The 17,849-nt window shown below is 40.9% G+C and overlaps 1 protein-coding gene across 1 annotated transcript in view; it reads right to left on the reverse strand.

Annotated features, from left to right (window-relative positions):
- Positions 1-17,849, reverse strand: part of YPEL2 (yippee like 2) — a 101,116-nt gene that overhangs the window by 22,705 nt on the left and 60,562 nt on the right. The window contains exon 3 of the mRNA XM_068268773.1: positions 3,525-3,568. Coding sequence (XP_068124874.1) covers positions 3,525-3,568 — 44 coding nt within the window. The remainder of the gene's footprint in view (positions 1-3,524; positions 3,569-17,849) is intronic.

The raw sequence follows: 17,849 nt of genomic DNA on the forward strand, positions 1-17,849 counted from the left end.
GATGAATGGTTTGCGGCTTATCAGATAAATGTAACAATATTCCTGAATTGTGGAATGGAGCGAGAGCGAGTTCATCACTTGTTCATCATATATTTCATCTTGAGATGATAAAGTAGGTAATTTTTTTCTGTTATTTTAACTGTGTATCTTGATAAATTATAAAAGGGAATCTGTATCTTCAGGGTTATGTTTGACATTTCCTTAAACTATATAGTTGCTGAATTTTACCCTTTAACTTAAAGGAATACTGTAGAGGGGTAGGGGGAAAATGAGTTGAACTTACCTGGGGCTTCTAACTGTCCCCCGCAGATGACCTGTGCCTGCGCAGCCACTCAGCGATTCTCAGTTTCCTGCCTCTTGTTTACTTCCGGAATTTCTGACTTTAAAGTCGGAAAACCACTGCGCCGGGAGCGTACTGCGCAGGCATAGACCATACTGGGTCTGAGCCATAAACTCCCAGTGACATCAGCAGGTGCAAGGACACGGCCGCGCAGTGGTTTTCCAACTTTAAAGTCGGAAATTCCAGAAGTAAACCAGAGGCGGGGACTGGAGCATTGGTGAGCAGCTGTGTGGGCACAGGTCATCTGCGGAGGACCATTAGAAAGTCCCAGGTAAGTTCAACTCTTTTTTTCCCCTACAGTACTCCTTTAAACCCTTCCAGTATGTGAATCTTAATAATCTGATGATTTAACCTCCTGAAATTTTTCCAGCGATGGGGATAGTGCATGAGATGCAAATAATTCTAAGATGATACAGCTTGAAAATGGATCAATCGAATCCCACCTCAGCTTAAATCAGCTGGTCCATTTTCAAGGTGCTTATGCATAAAACTCTGCATTATTCTACTTGTAATTTTTTACATCTCATTGACCACTACCACTCCTGAATAGATTAAGAATGAGGCAGGCAATCGCGGCAGAGTACATATACTGTATATACGCCCCTAGAGCTAAGATGGAGTCTCAAGGGACCTGAATATACGGTTGTAAATTCAGAAAGTGGTTAATATACAAATTATTGAAAATAAACATTTCATTTGTATTTTGGAGTATCCATTTTTGGTAATGGGGAAAAATGATGGTACTTTACAAAAGCAATATCTCCAGTCCAAACTTGTTGACTAATGGTTAGAAACTGCTGTTCTCTTACTCTGCAGTACAACTAGGCCTGTTTAAACATAAATTTTGTCAGTCAGAATAGAAGTTGAGCAACTAGATTATATTTTTATTTGTCATATTTGATATTTTCTTGATTAATACCATAAAAAAACTTTTTTTTTTTTAATTAAACCTAATGACTACTAGGCATGTATACTGTCTGCAGTAATCAGTCAATAACCAAGTGGAAGTGTACACAGAGCTCAGAAAGAAATGAAACATCTATTTGCAAAATGTCACGTTACAAATTATAAAACTGTTTTTATTTTTTATTGCTACACACTACTACATAATAAAGAAAAAATGCTACAATTACAATATACACAGTACATAAAAAAAAAAAAGCTAAAACACTTTCTGATTGTACAGACAGAAGCAAAACTACGAAATATGGGGCCCTCAGCAAAAAACTTTAGTTGAGACCCCCTATGCTCACATCCCTCCCCTTGGTGACCCCCTCAGAGCCTGGGAGACTATCTTGCTAGGGTCATATAACTAGTGTGGAAATTATGGTCTTAACATCTACAACCAGTGTAGCAACAAAGACACCTGATCTAAAGGATGGACACCTGTATCTGGGAAAGGGAAGGTCAGTACTTTCCCCGACTGCTGTGTTGATCCTCCACCAATAAGTTTCCTCTGTAGGGTTGCGTTTTCACATCAGAAAAAAAATGCATGGTATCTTACAAGTGGTTTTATGCAAATGTTTGCAATGGCCCTAATTTATATGTTCTGCCTAGTGGCATCATAAGTTCCGCACATGAAAATTGGCATTATATGCAATTTTTCCCATTGTATGCCAACAGCCAAGAGAAGCTAATAGCTGGTGGTTAATTTAGCATATTGTAAATAATTACTGAGTTTACTAAATGAACATCAAGGATTTGATAAGCTCTGCTATTATAAATTTTAGATTATAAATAGATTTGTTTTAATTAAAAAAGAGAATATTGGCTTTTCATCTGGTCCATTTTGCTTTTTTATTATTATGTATTACAAATGAGAAGCCTATTATTTTCCCTACAAACTTGAATTTAAAAAATAATTGGGCAAGAGGTGCTACTAGGTTTGTTAAAGTAGACTTGAACTCTTGCACAGGACAGAAGGAAAACCTAGAGAAAAGTACCCTGTATGTCTTGAGATAGTTTAGACTGTTTCATTTCCCCTCATTTGTGTTTAATCACATGTTGTAATTTGATCTCTCCTCTGTGTCACATGACTGCCACGGCAGATAAGCTTATTTGAAAGCACAGGATGATAACAATAGTCCGCTTCCATGATCAGGAAGTAGAAACAATGCAGCTATATTTTAGGATTTGTATCAGCTGTAACAAAGAAATGTTTTTCTTTAAAGGTTATTATGCGGTTTATCTTTTAGAGCACAGAGGACGTTCTGAGTTCAGGTCCACTTTAAAGAGAACCTGAGGATTCCCGCATTCTCCTCCAGATCATCACCACTGCCCACGACCCTCTTGAAGATAGCATCTGCACTCCTCATGCACAAGCGCAGCTTTCCTGTGCAACGCCCGAGCATGGCCGCACCTGTGCAGCAGCTGCTTACTGTGCAGGCACGGCTGTACTTACACAGGTGCTATATGCATAAAGGGAGCATGGCCATGTAACATATTTGACAAGCTCTTGTCGGATATGGTCTGGGTGACCGCATGCTGCAACGGTGGTGGCCTGGGCAGGATCCAGATGCTTCCCTCTTTTTATGTATGGATCTATTTTTTTTTTAATACTGCCTCAGGTACACTTTAAGGACAATGGGTTTACCAATAATGAAGGACTGCACTGCCTGTGTGGCTGGTCTTACCCAAAAAAGAGAAATACCAACAGAACCAAGATTAACAGTGAGGCCTGTTAGCCCAATCCACTCAACCCAAGTACAGTGCTCAATAAAGAGAATGTTATGAAAAACAGGAGACATTTTTTTCCTTTGAACAACAAAATAACTTTCCTCTGAAACCCAAGGGCCTTGTGTGTTTTACAGAGAGCATGCAGTGTTCAATGGGTTATTCCTCTGAGTGACTCAGGCCGATTAAGTGTATGTGCTGTGCCAAGTAATGTCAGAAGGATTTCATGGTAAAAATAAATAAACTGTGCCTCGGAGTAAACTGTTATCATTTTAGAACAGAATCTTCTCGTTTTAGCGATAGCTTCTTTATGTCATCAGCTTATTATCGACCAAATGACCTACAATGCCATACATGCAAAACAGAGAAAGGGATTTTTCTGCTCTGCTTTGAAAACCAATATTATTTCCAGCAAACATATACTTTATAAACAAAACATGCAAGTCCAGTTCATTTAATTTGATACACTAGAAATAGCATAAGAAAAAAAATCTACAGAAATAGTACTTACACAGAATTAAATAGATAAGCTCGACCTTGACTACCTTGAAATGACTGCAAATAAAAAGAAAAGAAAATAATAAGAACAGGCTACTTTTCAAACACATACTAGTAGTCACAAAATTAGCATCAACTCTACCCCCCCCCCCCCCCCCAACAAGACATTTACATATTTCTACAGTTTGTACATAGTGACCAATGCATTTGTAGTCTGTACTGCTCTATTTGCCACACAGTCAACCAGCTGTTTTTGTTTTTTTATCTGCACTGCAGTGGGATAGTGAATGTTATTCTTCATTGATTTAAGCAGCTCCTTTTTTTTGGTTCTTCTTACACATTTACCAATTGTGATCAACAGTGATGTATATTGGAGCACCTCTGAATGTCTGTTGTATCTACAGTGAGATACTAAAATAATCTGATTTTCAGACAATGTTCTTGTTTTTAATGTATAATGTAAAAATGTATTCAAACTGTGTACCAAGCACACGGACATTTGTATCCTGCTGCCACTATTATTCCTCTACAATAAAATGTACATAAACTTGCATATAAAATAATCAGAGACAGGAGGCAAATAAAAAATAGCTGCTAGTATTGGAAGGGAGTAAGTTGCACGCCAATGAACTCCTCCTCAAAGTGCAGCAGATGCAAGTGATGGTGACACAGAGACATGCCACATGCCAAGGGACTGCTCTCCATTTCTTTGCACTTTAGGGAGGCACATGCAGTTGCAGACATTGGCAAGACAATCTTACTCAGTCATCTTATTAGCAGAAAGCAGTTAGCAAAGAGAAAACAAGTCGCATCACCTACTCTATCCAACCAATGACATCCTCTGAGGAGACCTCCCCTCCCCCTCCTTCCCCATAACACTCTCAGACCTACAGCACTTCCCTTGAACTTTTAGGACTATGCAGAACTGTTGGAGTAAAAGGAGGGAAAAAAGGTTGTTTTCCTGAAGACCAAAAAGAACAACAAAACTTTGTCAAAAGTAGTCAGATGCAGCTTTTGCCTATGTTCGTCTGATGTCAGGATCTTTATCGGAGTCAAAAGTTGCAGGTTTAGACTGACATCACCATCCATGACAGTAGCACTGATGAAGACTAGCAGCTGTCACAGCAGGCAAAGAAGCAGAAAACTAGGCTAAGGGAATGAGGGCCAGTAGACAAAGACTGCATTCAACATATAGTCAGACTCAGTGCAGCAGGTGTCAGTAAAGCTAGGCCAGAGGTGCAACTTTGTTTTTTGCTTGTTTTCAAAGGAGTAAGGGTTAAAGTCCTCATCTTTATTTGGTGCAGGAGTATTCACCAAGAATGAACCCGTGCCAACCATAGGATGGACACTAGAAACTAAATAACTGTTTAACCAAAAAGTAGCACAATTATTTATTTTTAGAAAGAATGACAGTTCTTGCTTAGTATAATATGTTTGGAAAAAGTATTATATGTTGTGCACAAATGTTAGTTATGTTAACTAAAAGTTGGGTCAACTGGCAGGCATTGCAGACAAGCAAACTCTGCCAACAATAGGGATATTTTCCAGACTTCAGTCAGAATAGATAAGCTTGAGGATAAGGGAAAAGCTATCATAGTAGTCCTATAGCTGCATACACACGTATGAGGACTATCTCCCGCTGGGATCAGAAAGGAATCTCTGATAACAGTTTGGGACCGAGTTCTGTATAGACATATGTCAGTAGCGTAGAGACAAACTATATGTCTTTTACTGTGGAGCGTGGAGGAGGGCTGATGCACGGCGGAACAGCTTCCAGAGGGTAGGGCGAGTAGGATAACAGTGCACTCGGGGGTTAGTTGGGCATCACTATAGGTCTGGCATGCTAGATCTTTTAGGCAATGTCAGGGGCAAGGATGGGCTTTCGAGTCCAGAAGGACTCGAATTCGGAATTCAAATGAAGTATAATTACTTCAGGTGTGACCACAGGCAGCGGGGGGTTAACTTACCCAGAAGACTTTGGGAACTTGTGTGTTCCATTATGCGTCATAGGCGCAATGAAAGCCGTGTTCCATGACTCACAATGGCGCTTTCTCCTTTCGGCTTGAAAGAGGAAGCACGATAGTGAGTCATGGAACACGACTTTCATTACGGAAATAATGGAACGCAGACGTCCCCGTAGACTTCTGGGTAAGTTAACTCCCTGCTGCCTGTGGTCACACCTGAAGTAATTATACTTCATTTGAATTCCAAATTTGAGTCCTTCTGGACTCCAAAACCCATCCCTACTGGCCATACACTATACAATTTTGCTTTCAATTGCAATTATGATCGATACTATGATCGGCATTACGATCGACCGACTAAAAAAAACAACAATGTGGTTCAGGGTTTTGATCAGAATTACGATCATAAATACTTAGATCCACTTCAATTTAGGATTTATTATGAGTTTTTGTCTTCTTGAATGTCTAATTGGGCAAAACAATTGTACAGTGTATTCATGTTGTGTTGTGTTGTGTTGTGTTAGAATGGCCTAGAGAACACAGAAGGAAAGCCACACATACACTAGGAGGACATACAATCTCCAAGCAGTGAGAATAGTTACCCCCCTTTCTATAGTTACAGGAGATGAACCTCTGAAGATGAAGATCTGAGCTTATAGGTTTTTAATATCATCTCTTTCTGAAAAACAACAACCTTCTAGTAGTTGAAGTGTACTGCCACATGTCCTTCCAGCAGTTGAATTGAACATCTACAATCTGATTTTCATCTACTGTATGTAGGCCGCTTATGCAGATATTCAAGAACTACATTTCTCATCCCTTCCGATCTCATCTATACTACATGTATCTTCACAATGAAAACAGGTTTGATCTGGTCTTGTGCTTTAAATCTACTGACCTACTATAGTGCTCAGACAGATTAACAATAGGAAAGCTAAAGTGTATGTGTCCTTGCAATAAACCTTGTATAGGCTAATCTGCCTACACAGCTCAGTGGCACGATCTATTCTATTAATTATGAATGACGACAAGTGTGTCAGCAATTGTATTTTCAGGTTACATTGACGCCAGAGGGGAAAAAAAAAAATCTATTGTTGTCGTTTATGTGCGCTGCAGACCTAGCATCACCTCCAGCAGCATACATACTGCAATAAGAGGATCAGAGTGTGCTATCTGTCAATGCATCATGACTGCATACACTGGCACTGTACAACCAAAGCAATGAGCTATTACTATATCGTCATGTAAGGTTACACAGATCAGTAACATGAACTTTCAATGATAGTATTTTTCAGGGTATATGAAAGTGTTCAGGTGGGGGACATGTCTGTAATGCCTAGTACACACAAAGTAATTCTCCATCAGATTAACAGCCAAACTGATTATTTCTAACAGGTCCGATACGATTTACGATCCTTTTTCTGATCAATTTTGTATAGAACGGACCTGTTGGAAATAATCAATATGATAGTCAATGTGACAGAAAATTGCACTACTGTAGAATGGAAAGGTGTAGCAATGCACAACAGACAGGGTTCCAGAGGTTGGTATGTATGAGAAAACAACGTCCTTGGAGGATGCACAGGCAAATGATGTCACTAAAGATCCGCTATGTTGGACCTTTAGGCAGGGGACAACACTTGCCAAAAGTGCAGTGCCTATATCCACCCTAGAGGAGCCAATAACACGCCAGAATGTAGTGGATGCCAAGAGGCTCGCCTCTCATTTACTTCCAGTTCTGGCATAGCAAAACATCCAGAGGAGACTAAAGGAGAAGGGATGTTGCCAACAGAGAATAACTTAAAAGTAAACTGTAAAAGGGGAAAAAAGTACTTTTCTTAATAGTCTTTATAAATCCAACTTCCTCCTATGCTTTATCAAAAAACTGTCCCAACTTTTGTCCTTGCCATACAAATCTTGGCAACCAACATAACCAATTAACTAAAATGTGTTTACATTGTGCCAGACTTATGCTGCAGGAAACCCTGTATATCAGCTTATTTTCAAAACCAACTCAAGTGTAGGGTAGCAGTAGTTTGTGAAGCAGAACTAAAGCGTTAATAATTAAAATAACATTAACTGGTTCAGCGCCGCAGTGCCGAAAATCTCATGCATCCGAGCAACGTTCACCTCCCATTCATTCGCCTATAACTTTATTGCTACTTATCACAATGAATTGATCTATATCTTGTTTTTTTCCGCCACCAATTAGGCTTTCTTTGAGGGGTACATTTTGCTAAGAGCCACTTTACTGTAAATGCATTTTAACAGGAAGAATAAGAAAAAAACGGAAAAAATTCATTATTTCTCAGTTTTTGGCCATTATAGTTTGAAATTAATATACGCTACCGTAATTAAAACACATGTATTTTATTTGCCCATATGTCCCGGTTCTTACACCATTTAAACAATGTCCCTATCACAATTTATGGTGCCGATATTTCATTTAGAAATAAAGGTGCATTTTTTCAATTTGCGACCATCCCTATTTATAAGCTTATAATTTTAAATAATATAATAACATATTCTCTTGACATGCATAATTAAAAAGTTCAGACCCTTGGGTAACTATGTTGTTTTTGTTTTGTTTTTTTAATTGTATTTTTTTTTTTAAATAAAAAAAGTGTATGTGGGTAATTTTTGGTGTGGGAGGGAAACTGCTAATTTTAAATGTAAAATTATATTTTTTTTTAATCAAAAATGTATGTGGGTGCAGCTTACTATTTGGCCACAAGATGGCCACAGTGAAAAAAGTCCTGGATGCGAACGATCTCGCATCCAGGAACTAAAATGCTGGCTAAAAGTTTCCTGGGGGCAGAAATACCGCGCTCTCTGGAGAGAAAGCGTCGGTATTTCTGCGGGGAAGCTAGATCGGTGAATGGGAATTATATTCCCATTCACTGATCGGGGGGCTAGCGGCGGGCGGCGGGTGCGCGCGCGGGCGCGATCGCGCGCACCAAGCAGGGAAAACAGCAGTGCCTATCTGGACGAGGAAACTCGTCCAGATAGGCCGAACTGGTTAAAAAACAAATCAGGAGAAAATTAAAAAAAAAACTAAAAATCTTACATTTTACTGAAAAAGGACTCTTATTACTCTGGATGCTGTCATTTAAAAGTTATCAGCAGTCCTTAATGTGGGTGGTGCAATCAGTGCCTCGGACTACCCCTGTCCAACTACACCTTAATAATGTTAAAGCAGGAGGAACAGCCATGCTACCCCAGAAAAAAAACAAACACATAAATACTTGCTCTACTTACACAACACATGTATTGTACTGTCCACATGGTGATTTTAGTGAATTTTATACAGTAAATAAAAAGTAAACTGTTCTTGGCATTTTCCATTTTTATCCCCTCTGACTGAAGCCAATCCTGATGTCATTTCCTACCTTACTTTTTCTTCTCCTAGAAACTGCACTGTCATATCTAGCTTGCTTTATAAACACGTGAGCACAGCATAGATCATATTACAGCAACTTCACACTGAACTGCCCTCAGCCAATCAGTGAGGAGCAGGAATGTGGGAGAGTGATGACAAGCTTCCTTCTCGTCAGCAATGTAGCAAATAGAGCCAGGCTGATTGAGATAAGAATTATTACAGCAGAAACATTTCTGATTAGATTGGAGTGCTTGTAATGCAGGGTCAGGTTGCAGGCTGCATAATAAACACACAGCAGTGGGTAAATGGAATTTGATTTTATGGCTGACAATCCTGTTTTAAGGGGTACCACCAGAATGATAACTGCCATGTCTGCTATTGCAGACTTTACTGATTTTATGATAGGTTCTGCATTGAAGCTCTGCTTTAATGCTTGATTAAGGAGGACAAGGTGAAAATATCCTGTGCTGCTGTTAGTGGGACAGGTTGACAATGACCGGAAGATTCCTTGATGATGGCCTTTTGTGTGCACTATAATGCAGCTTCTTCACTGGGAGGTTCCAGGTGCACTGCAAAAAAATATGTAGAAAAGAAAAGTGCCTATATAGTGCATTAAATATATGGTATGAGCATGCGATTTTGGGCTGGTTAGGGAGGCCTAGTAATAGAAGTACAAGGCGGTCATAGGAAAGGAGCTCAATAATAGGGCACAAGCTCATGTAGAATATAATAGGGAAGGAAGGACTCTGCTAAAGGATTACTATCTAAGGAGAGGTGGACACAGTAGGTAGGGTTGTAAAATTATTAACCAGTAGAAAGTTACTGTGTGGTAGAGGGTGGGTAGGCCATGTTAAACAGGTGGGTTTTAACGGCTTGCTTGAATGTGTTATAGGAGGGGGCAAGTCTGATGGGTAGTGGAAAGAAGCTCCAGAGAGTTGGGGTGGCTCTTGAGAAATCCTGCAGGCGTGCATGGGGGAAATGTGGGGAAGCTAGGTGAAGGTCTTTGAAGGACCGAAGGGGATGGCTTGGTATATACATGTGAACAAGCTCCGATCTGTAGGTAGGGCAGGTTTTGTGCACAGATATATAGGCCAAGCATAGAATCTTAAAATGTATCCTGAATCTGATAGGAAGCCAGTGCTCGGATTTACAAAGGGGGCATGTAGATGCATAGCGGTGAGAAGAATGGATGAATCTGGCAGCCACATTCATAACTGATTGAAGGGGGGCAATGCGGCTCGAGGGGAGTCCAGACAGAAGAGTGTTGCAGTAATCAAGCCGGAGATTAGGTTAAGCTTTAGCAACCTAGCTTAACATCCAGGAGGAAATAGTTGAAAGGCATGATGAGACCTTGTCCATGGTGGTGGAGGAGAGATCAGGGGTATGGGGGTAAATCTGAGTTGAGTAGGGAATTAAGGGTTGGAAGCTTGGGTTCCGATCATGGCTGCAAAGTAACATTTGTTATCCGTTTGGCTTCAGAGAGGGCAGTGTGGAAGAGTTGCAGCTTGGCCTTGTAATCTAGGAAATCGGGATTGAGACGTAATTTCCTCCATTTCCATTCAGATGCTCGAGTTACTTTTCAGAGGTTACATGTGTGCCAGGGTTGGGGGGCTTGTTAGGGCAGAAGATTAAGGGGACAGCCTCATCTAAAGCAGATGAAAGGAATAGATTATATTGTGCAGCTGCTTCATTGGGGCATGTGAGGGTGGGGAGGTGGGAGGAGAGGGAGATTATATCGTTATCCTATAAAAAAAGCAGCAAATCTGGGTACTTGGCTGTGAAAGCATTGGCAATTCTTACATAATCCTGATGGGTTTGTAAGGTAAAGAGCAACTCACACAACATTGTTCATACATTGGACTTGATTCACAAAGCGGTGCTAGGCTGGTGAAAAGCCCTTTATCACGCCTAAACTCAGTTTAGGCGTGATAAGTTTAGGCGTGATAACTATAGCACCAACTGGGTTAGCACCGCAGTGCACAGCTGATCAAAAGTTTTGCACTAGCAAAGTCTGGTGCACTTCGCATAGAGTTTAATGGCGTTGCTTTGCGTGCGGGACTTTGCACGCGATCTAAACTTATCTTATCACGCCTAAACTGGCTTTTCACCAGCGTGGTGCAATGGTTATCACACCTAAAGTCTCTAACTGGGTTAGCACCGCTTTGTGAATCGAGCCCATTGTGTTAACTATGTACTGATGAGGATCTCAGTAGATTATGTTTTTGCCCTCCATCATAATTTTTCACACTCTCTTATTAGAAGTAGCATAAACATCATATAATAGACATAAAACACCACATATCCAATACCACGCATGACAGCACTACACTGAGGCGTCTGTCTATACAGTATACACATATTTTACATATTTGATTAAAAAAATTTGTCTCCTGAAACAGAACATACATTTTTACAGCACATACATTTCAGACACAGACCTACTGCACAAGTAGCTAGCAACAGTAAAATATATCCATTGTCTATTTTAGGCAGTTTCATAATCTGAGGGTGGAAAAGTGGAGGATGGAGTTTCAGGAGAGATCTAAAACAAGGACATACTTTGTGACTCTCAAACACAAACTGCATTAATAACACTGAACCGTAGAATGCTAGGTTTTTTAAACAAGGAGAATGCCTCATTTGACTGTAGGCAGAGTAATGGGATACATATTGTCAGGGGTGTTGCTGCATGAAAGCAGTAGCAATGATGAAATGACATTTTCAGTTGAATACATTTTTGATCTTTCCCCATGCATATTCCTACAATTTAGTACAATCTGCAAGGTCTCCTTTGTTCTCTTTGTAAGCCATAGCCTACGCAAAGCATATAAAGCATGCTGTACTACAGGAAATGTTGTTCATTTGTTTGCAAATGATATCAAACATCTAAGAATACTTTGCTTTTATCTGATAGGCATAAGCACTATTAAAATTGTATGAATATCCCAGAGGCTGCAAACAGCGACTCTAATCCCCAGTTCAAGAAGAGCCAGGAATTCTAGCCAGCTGTAGAATTCATTGTAAATGTGCGAGGCTGATGGTACTCTACTACAAAGTGACTTACTAGGAAATATACTGTACATAGTAGAGCAGCCTTTCTACCCTCGGGAACACTTCACATCATTGTTAGAATGCAATTAACTTTTTCAACTAAGCTATCTCCTAGGAGATCATTTTCATCTATTTAAAATAACGTTTCAACACTTTAAAAAGTACCCTAAAAAACGGTGAAAAAGTACTACCAAATATATTTTCAGTATTGTCTTGGTTGCTGGTGGTTTAAAGGGCATTAAATGACAAGGTATTAAAATATCACGTAGGAAAAAATGAAGAAGAAAAAAATAATTGCATATGGCCCAAGGTATGTGTGGTTGTGCATCATAACAGCCTTGTTGTTTAGCTCCCATTCCATGTTTCTTCCTTACAGTGTTTCTTATACTAGTGCATTTTAGTGTTTCTTGCTATACACCCCCACAATTATAGTGCTCTTCTATAGCAGTACTCTTTATTACACTACCCCTTATTAGGTTGCAGCTCTTTAAAGGATACCCAAACTGAAATTTGCCATAATAAGATAGACATGTGTATGTACAGTGCCTAGCACACAAATAACTAGGCTGTGTTCCTTTTTCTCTTTCTCTTCATGAAAGAGTTAAATATAAGGTATGCAAGTGGCTGACTCAGTCCTGACTCAGACAGGAAGTGACTACAGTGTGACCCTCACTGATAAGAAATTCCAACTATAAAACACTTTCCTGGCAGAAAATGGCTTCAGAGAGCAAGAAAGAGGTAAAAAAGGGGAATTTCTCATCAGTGAGGGTCACACTGTAGTCACTTCCTGTCTGAGTCAGGACTGAGTCAGCCACTTACATACCTGATATTTAACTCTTTCAGGCAGAGAAAGAAAAAAAGGAACACAGCATAGTTATTTGTATGCTAGGCACTGTACATACACATGTCTATCTCATTATGTCACATTTCAGTTCGGGTATCCTTTAAACTGCCTCCCTATTCTATCAATTTAGTGCTTCTTCATTTTAGTACCCCCCTCTTACAGTGTTCTCTATTATACTCCACCCCCACCATATTCGGGGCGAACATACAAAGAGGCGCCGATCGCTTGCTAGTTGCAGTTGGTCTCCAGGCCGCATATCTGCTTATACTCACTCTACTTCCTGATTAGGAGGAAGTAGAGTGAGTATAAGCAGATAAGCGGACAGGAGACCAGCAGCAACTAGCAAGCGATCGGCGCTCTGGAGCGGGGAGGGAGGTGAGCTGTCCTTACAGTCTTCTGCTGCGCTATTTCTGCGTACCAAGGAGGGGGTGAGCACGGAGGGGGGGCCCCAGGGAGAGGGAGGGAGAAGTGGGGTTCCCCTCCTGCGGCTGAGTCCCAATGTGGCCGCGGCTCCCCCCTCCATCACTGCTCCCCCCACCTGCCACTGAGCTCTGAATTTTAAATAGCAGCCATGACAGTAGGGTGTAAAACCTTTTTCATATAGCTGCAAAACATACAGAAGTAATGACCCTTCGACTGTGAAAACACTGCTGATAACCCTTTAGTGCTGAAAAGTTCAAACCAGTGTGTTTTTTCACCACACCTGCAACAACCAGCAGATATGTCAAGGAGATGCTAATATTTAAAAGATTGCATGCAATTTTAAAGCCAATGGCATGCAGCTTGGAACTGAGTCAAATCGAAACAAAACCAGCAGCTGGCAAATTTGACTGACTCAAGTTGTATTAAATCTGCATAGTGGATGGATATTTTAAATGTTAAGAGCTCTGCCTCTGACACAGGAGACCTGGGTTCAAATCTAATCTTGGTTCTTACTGTTCAGTAAGCCAGCATCTATACAGTAGGAGACCTTGGGCTAGACTCCCTAGCACTGCTACTGCCGACTGAGTGCATCCTAGTGGCTGCAGATTAAGCGCTTTGACTACGCCAGGAGAAAAGCGCAATGAAAATGTCATTTGTATCAGAAATGTCAGAATGCCTAATCTGCATATTTGTTTTATATTAAAAAAAAAAATTATAATTGACTATTCAGCACTGCACATCCATATAAAGATTTCTATGACAAGAACCACCTCCAGCACAATATGAAGAGTTACATAATATTCTGAGACCTAATTATATCAGTTGTGTTACACCAGAGTACATTAGCTCTGCATATGTTTGTGGTGGTGGAAGATTGTTGATTTTCAACCCTTCGCTTTGTTATACAGTGATCTCAAAGCATCAGCTAAATTTAGAAGCTGAGAACACGCAGAAAGGTTAGTGCGTCATAGCTTACAGCATATGCATACAGAGTGGCAAAGTGAACAATGTCATATTTTGAAAGATTGTTTGTGTCTATGGCTTCCTTTGTGTGTTAGTCACTCCTGTTTACTTCGGAACGTTAGCATTCATCATCATCATCATCATCATCAGCAGCAGCAGCAGCCGCCATCAACGCCGGTCGTATTTTATAAAATAATAGAAAAATAATAAACTCGATATCAAAAGGAATGTTAACAGTTCAGAGTATATGTACAATAAAAACAGTGAATAAGTGCCAAAGACCTATTGACACACTGCGCTACAAGCCCTTAAAGGGACACTTAAGTCAAACAAAAAACATGAGTTTTACTCACCTGGGGCTTCCAATAGCCCCCTGCAGCTGTCCAGTGCCCTCGCCGTCTCCTTCCGATCCTCCTGGCCCCGCCGGCAGCCACTTCCTGTTTCGGTGACAGGAGCTGACAGGCTGGGGACGCAAGTGATTCTTCGCGTTCCTGATTACAATAGCATATATCATATACCATATAGCAGCATAGATGGCGCTAATGTGTCTGGGAACGCGAAGAATCACTCGCGTCCCCAACCTGTCAGCTCCTGTCACCGAAACAGGAAGTGGCTGCCGGCGGGGCCAGGAGGATCGGAGGGAGACGGCGATGGCACCGGACAGCTGCAGGGGGCTATTGGAAGCCCTATGTGAGTAAAACTTATTTTTTTTAGTTTGACTTAAGTGTCCCTTTAATGTAGGACCTAGTTTTATACATTGCCTAGGAAGGAAGGCAGAAAAGCGCCAAATCACTACTATTGTGTAAATAATCTTCAGCATATTCTATCTAATCCCTCTATCCCCACACCATCTAGCAGGAGCTGAAATTACAGACATGACACAGGACTTTGAAACAGGAAGCATAAGAATTTAGCATCCTTGTTACACAGCAAAGGTCAACCCACTCCAAACAAATTCTGTGTGTTGGCCACATGTATGGGGGTTACTGCAACTGAAAGTTATTTGAAAGTTATCTGTTCTATTCAAATAGATCTAGGTTTTCCAGCCCTCCCATACAATAAAAACATATATTATTTTATTTAATGGCAAGGGCCATCAAAATGTCCACAATAAAAATGTATGCGGCTAGCATTAACTCACCAAATGAGTTCTGTTATGTGCAACCAAAAAAAAAAAAAAAAAAAAAAAAAAAGGGTATCACTTCAATTTCCTAGCCTGTTATGAGGCATGCTCATTCTTCCAACTGTGCAGAATAAGAGTGGAAATAACAAAACAAAATATTACAGGCAGTGACAGAATTAGGAACCACAGCAGGGTGATCTTGCCAAAGGATTTCCCAACAGCTGAAGGATAAAATAATCCTCAGTATTCATTAGCTGAGCAGACCGTCTGTTCCTAACACAATAGAGCTGATTTAACAAGACAGGATTGTACAAAACTAGAGCGAAAACGGAGCAGTTGCACAGGGGAGCCAATTCAGTTCCAAATGGTAAATTATAAAGCACCTGTTCAGTAAGGAGTCCTTGGGCTAGGCTCCTTAGCACGATACAGTCATAGCAGCCATTCGGCTCACATACGCCCCTAACACTGCTACTGCCTACTGAGTGGGCCAAGTGGCTGCAGCACAAGCACTTTGAGTCCGCTAGGAGAAAAAGCGCAATAAAAGTGTTATTTGTCTTGTCTACTAATCTCCTTCCACTGAGACTCAATCTGTTCCTACTGTTTTTACACAAAATAGAAGGGTGGTCATATTTTAAGGGCTGAAGTCTAATTAAGAAGGCGACCATCACCTGTACAATTTTGACTGAACCATTGTACTTAAATTTATTACATTATTCTGAGTGCAATAAAAGAGTGCACTTAATTGATCCACTCCATTCACAATATCAAAACCAGTTGCAATCACAAGCATTAAATCCACTGTACTTCCCCACCCTCCGAAAGTGGTGTTCTTTCTGCCAATCCCCCCCCCCCCCCCCTAGCTGCCTTGGGGATCACACAGGGACGGATCTAGGGGGGGGGGGGGGGCAGACGGGTCTCTTGCCCCAGGCGCAGTTTGCTGAATTGTTAAAAAGGCATCAAAATTTGGATGAGGAATGGCAGTTTAGGTGCCAAAACCTGACCTTGCCCCAGGCGCAACTTGGTCTACATCCGTCCCTGGGATCACATGATGAATAAAACACCACATAACCCAGGTAGAAAATGATAGAGAATAGGTCTAATAAAAGACAGATAAACCGCAAATGGAGGCCCAGGACTGACTAAAGCCGCATCTACACACGTAGATGCGGCCGCAATGCTCCTTATCAATCGAGCCGCTGATGCGGCTCGATTGATAAGATCCAACAGGACGGATCTTGCTTCCGCCGATTCCCTGCTCGCTCCCCGCGAGGGGACAATGGCAGGGAATCGAGCGGAAGATAAGCGGCGCCGGCGGGGACTCGAATGCGGCGCACGCGCGGCGAGCGGGTACGCGGAAGAGGCGATCCGGCGGCTAATCGAGCCGCCGGATCGCAGCCTCATCTACGCGTGTAGATGAGGCTTAAAAGTAGTCCCTCCGAGTAGAACAGAAAGGTTTGTTCTTGGCAGTTCCACTTACATATTTACAGGTTGCAAAGCATGCTAAAGTGGCCCTGAACTCTTGCACAGGACACAAGCAAAACATGAACACGAAACAGAAATGCACCCTGTATGTAATTAAAGAGTTTAACTTGTTTAACTTGTTTTATTCCCCCTCATTTGTGTTTAATCACTAGTTGTAATTTGATCTCTCCCCTGTGTCACATGACTGCCTATGGCAGATAAGCTCATTTGAAAGCACAGGCTGTAAACAATATGTCTGCTTGCATGAATCAGGAAGTAGAAACAGTGCAGATTTATTTTAGGATTTGTATCAGCTATAACAAAGAAATGTTTTTTGTTTAGTTTATTATGCTGTTGTGTACCTTTTTAGCACAGAGAGGAGTTCTGAGTACAGGTCCATTTTAACAGTAAAGAGGTGATTAGGCTCCAATAAGATCTCCATGGCCCCTGACAAGTCGGTGATGAGCTGCATTGGGCAGAGCCTAGGCAGGACATGACCAGTGTGATGTGCTGAGAAGACATCTTCTGATTTTACTAAGAGCTTTTTACAATTTTAAAATTGTGACTAGTACTTGCCTTTTTCTATCAAATAAAATAAGGGTTTACACTATTTGAGACTCCTTAATCCTTAGATAAAATGGAGTGTATTTGCCGCCAAGAGGTGTGTTGGAGACCAGCAGGTGTTAACACGGAGTTGTCTGGAGAGGGGAGAACTGAACTCTGGAGTGTGGTGCAGTGGCATGCTGATCCAGGAAGTGCATAGCCAGGATGATGGAGAAACACACAGAGGTGCCAGAGCGAATACAGCTGTCAGAGAGGACAGCCATGTCTAAGGGTGAGTGGACAGGCACCTGTATTTTTTTTTTGCCATTTTGGTGGCATTTGTATTTTTGGTGACAGATGCTGCATGTGTTAAAGAGGAACTCCAGTGAAAATAATGTAATAAAAAAAATAATAAAAAAAAAAAAAAGTTCATTTTTACAATAATTATGTATAAATGATTTAGTCAGTGTTTTACCCATTGTAAAAGCTTTTAAATCCCTGATTTACATTCTGACATTTATTACATGGTGACATTTTTATTGTTGGCAGGTGATGTAGCTGCTGCATGCTTTCTTGGCAGTTGGAAA

The sequence above is a fragment of the Hyperolius riggenbachi genome, chromosome 2, assembly GCF_040937935.1.
Source record: "Hyperolius riggenbachi isolate aHypRig1 chromosome 2, aHypRig1.pri, whole genome shotgun sequence".
NCBI classification, from domain to species: Eukaryota; Metazoa; Chordata; class Amphibia; order Anura; family Hyperoliidae; genus Hyperolius; species Hyperolius riggenbachi.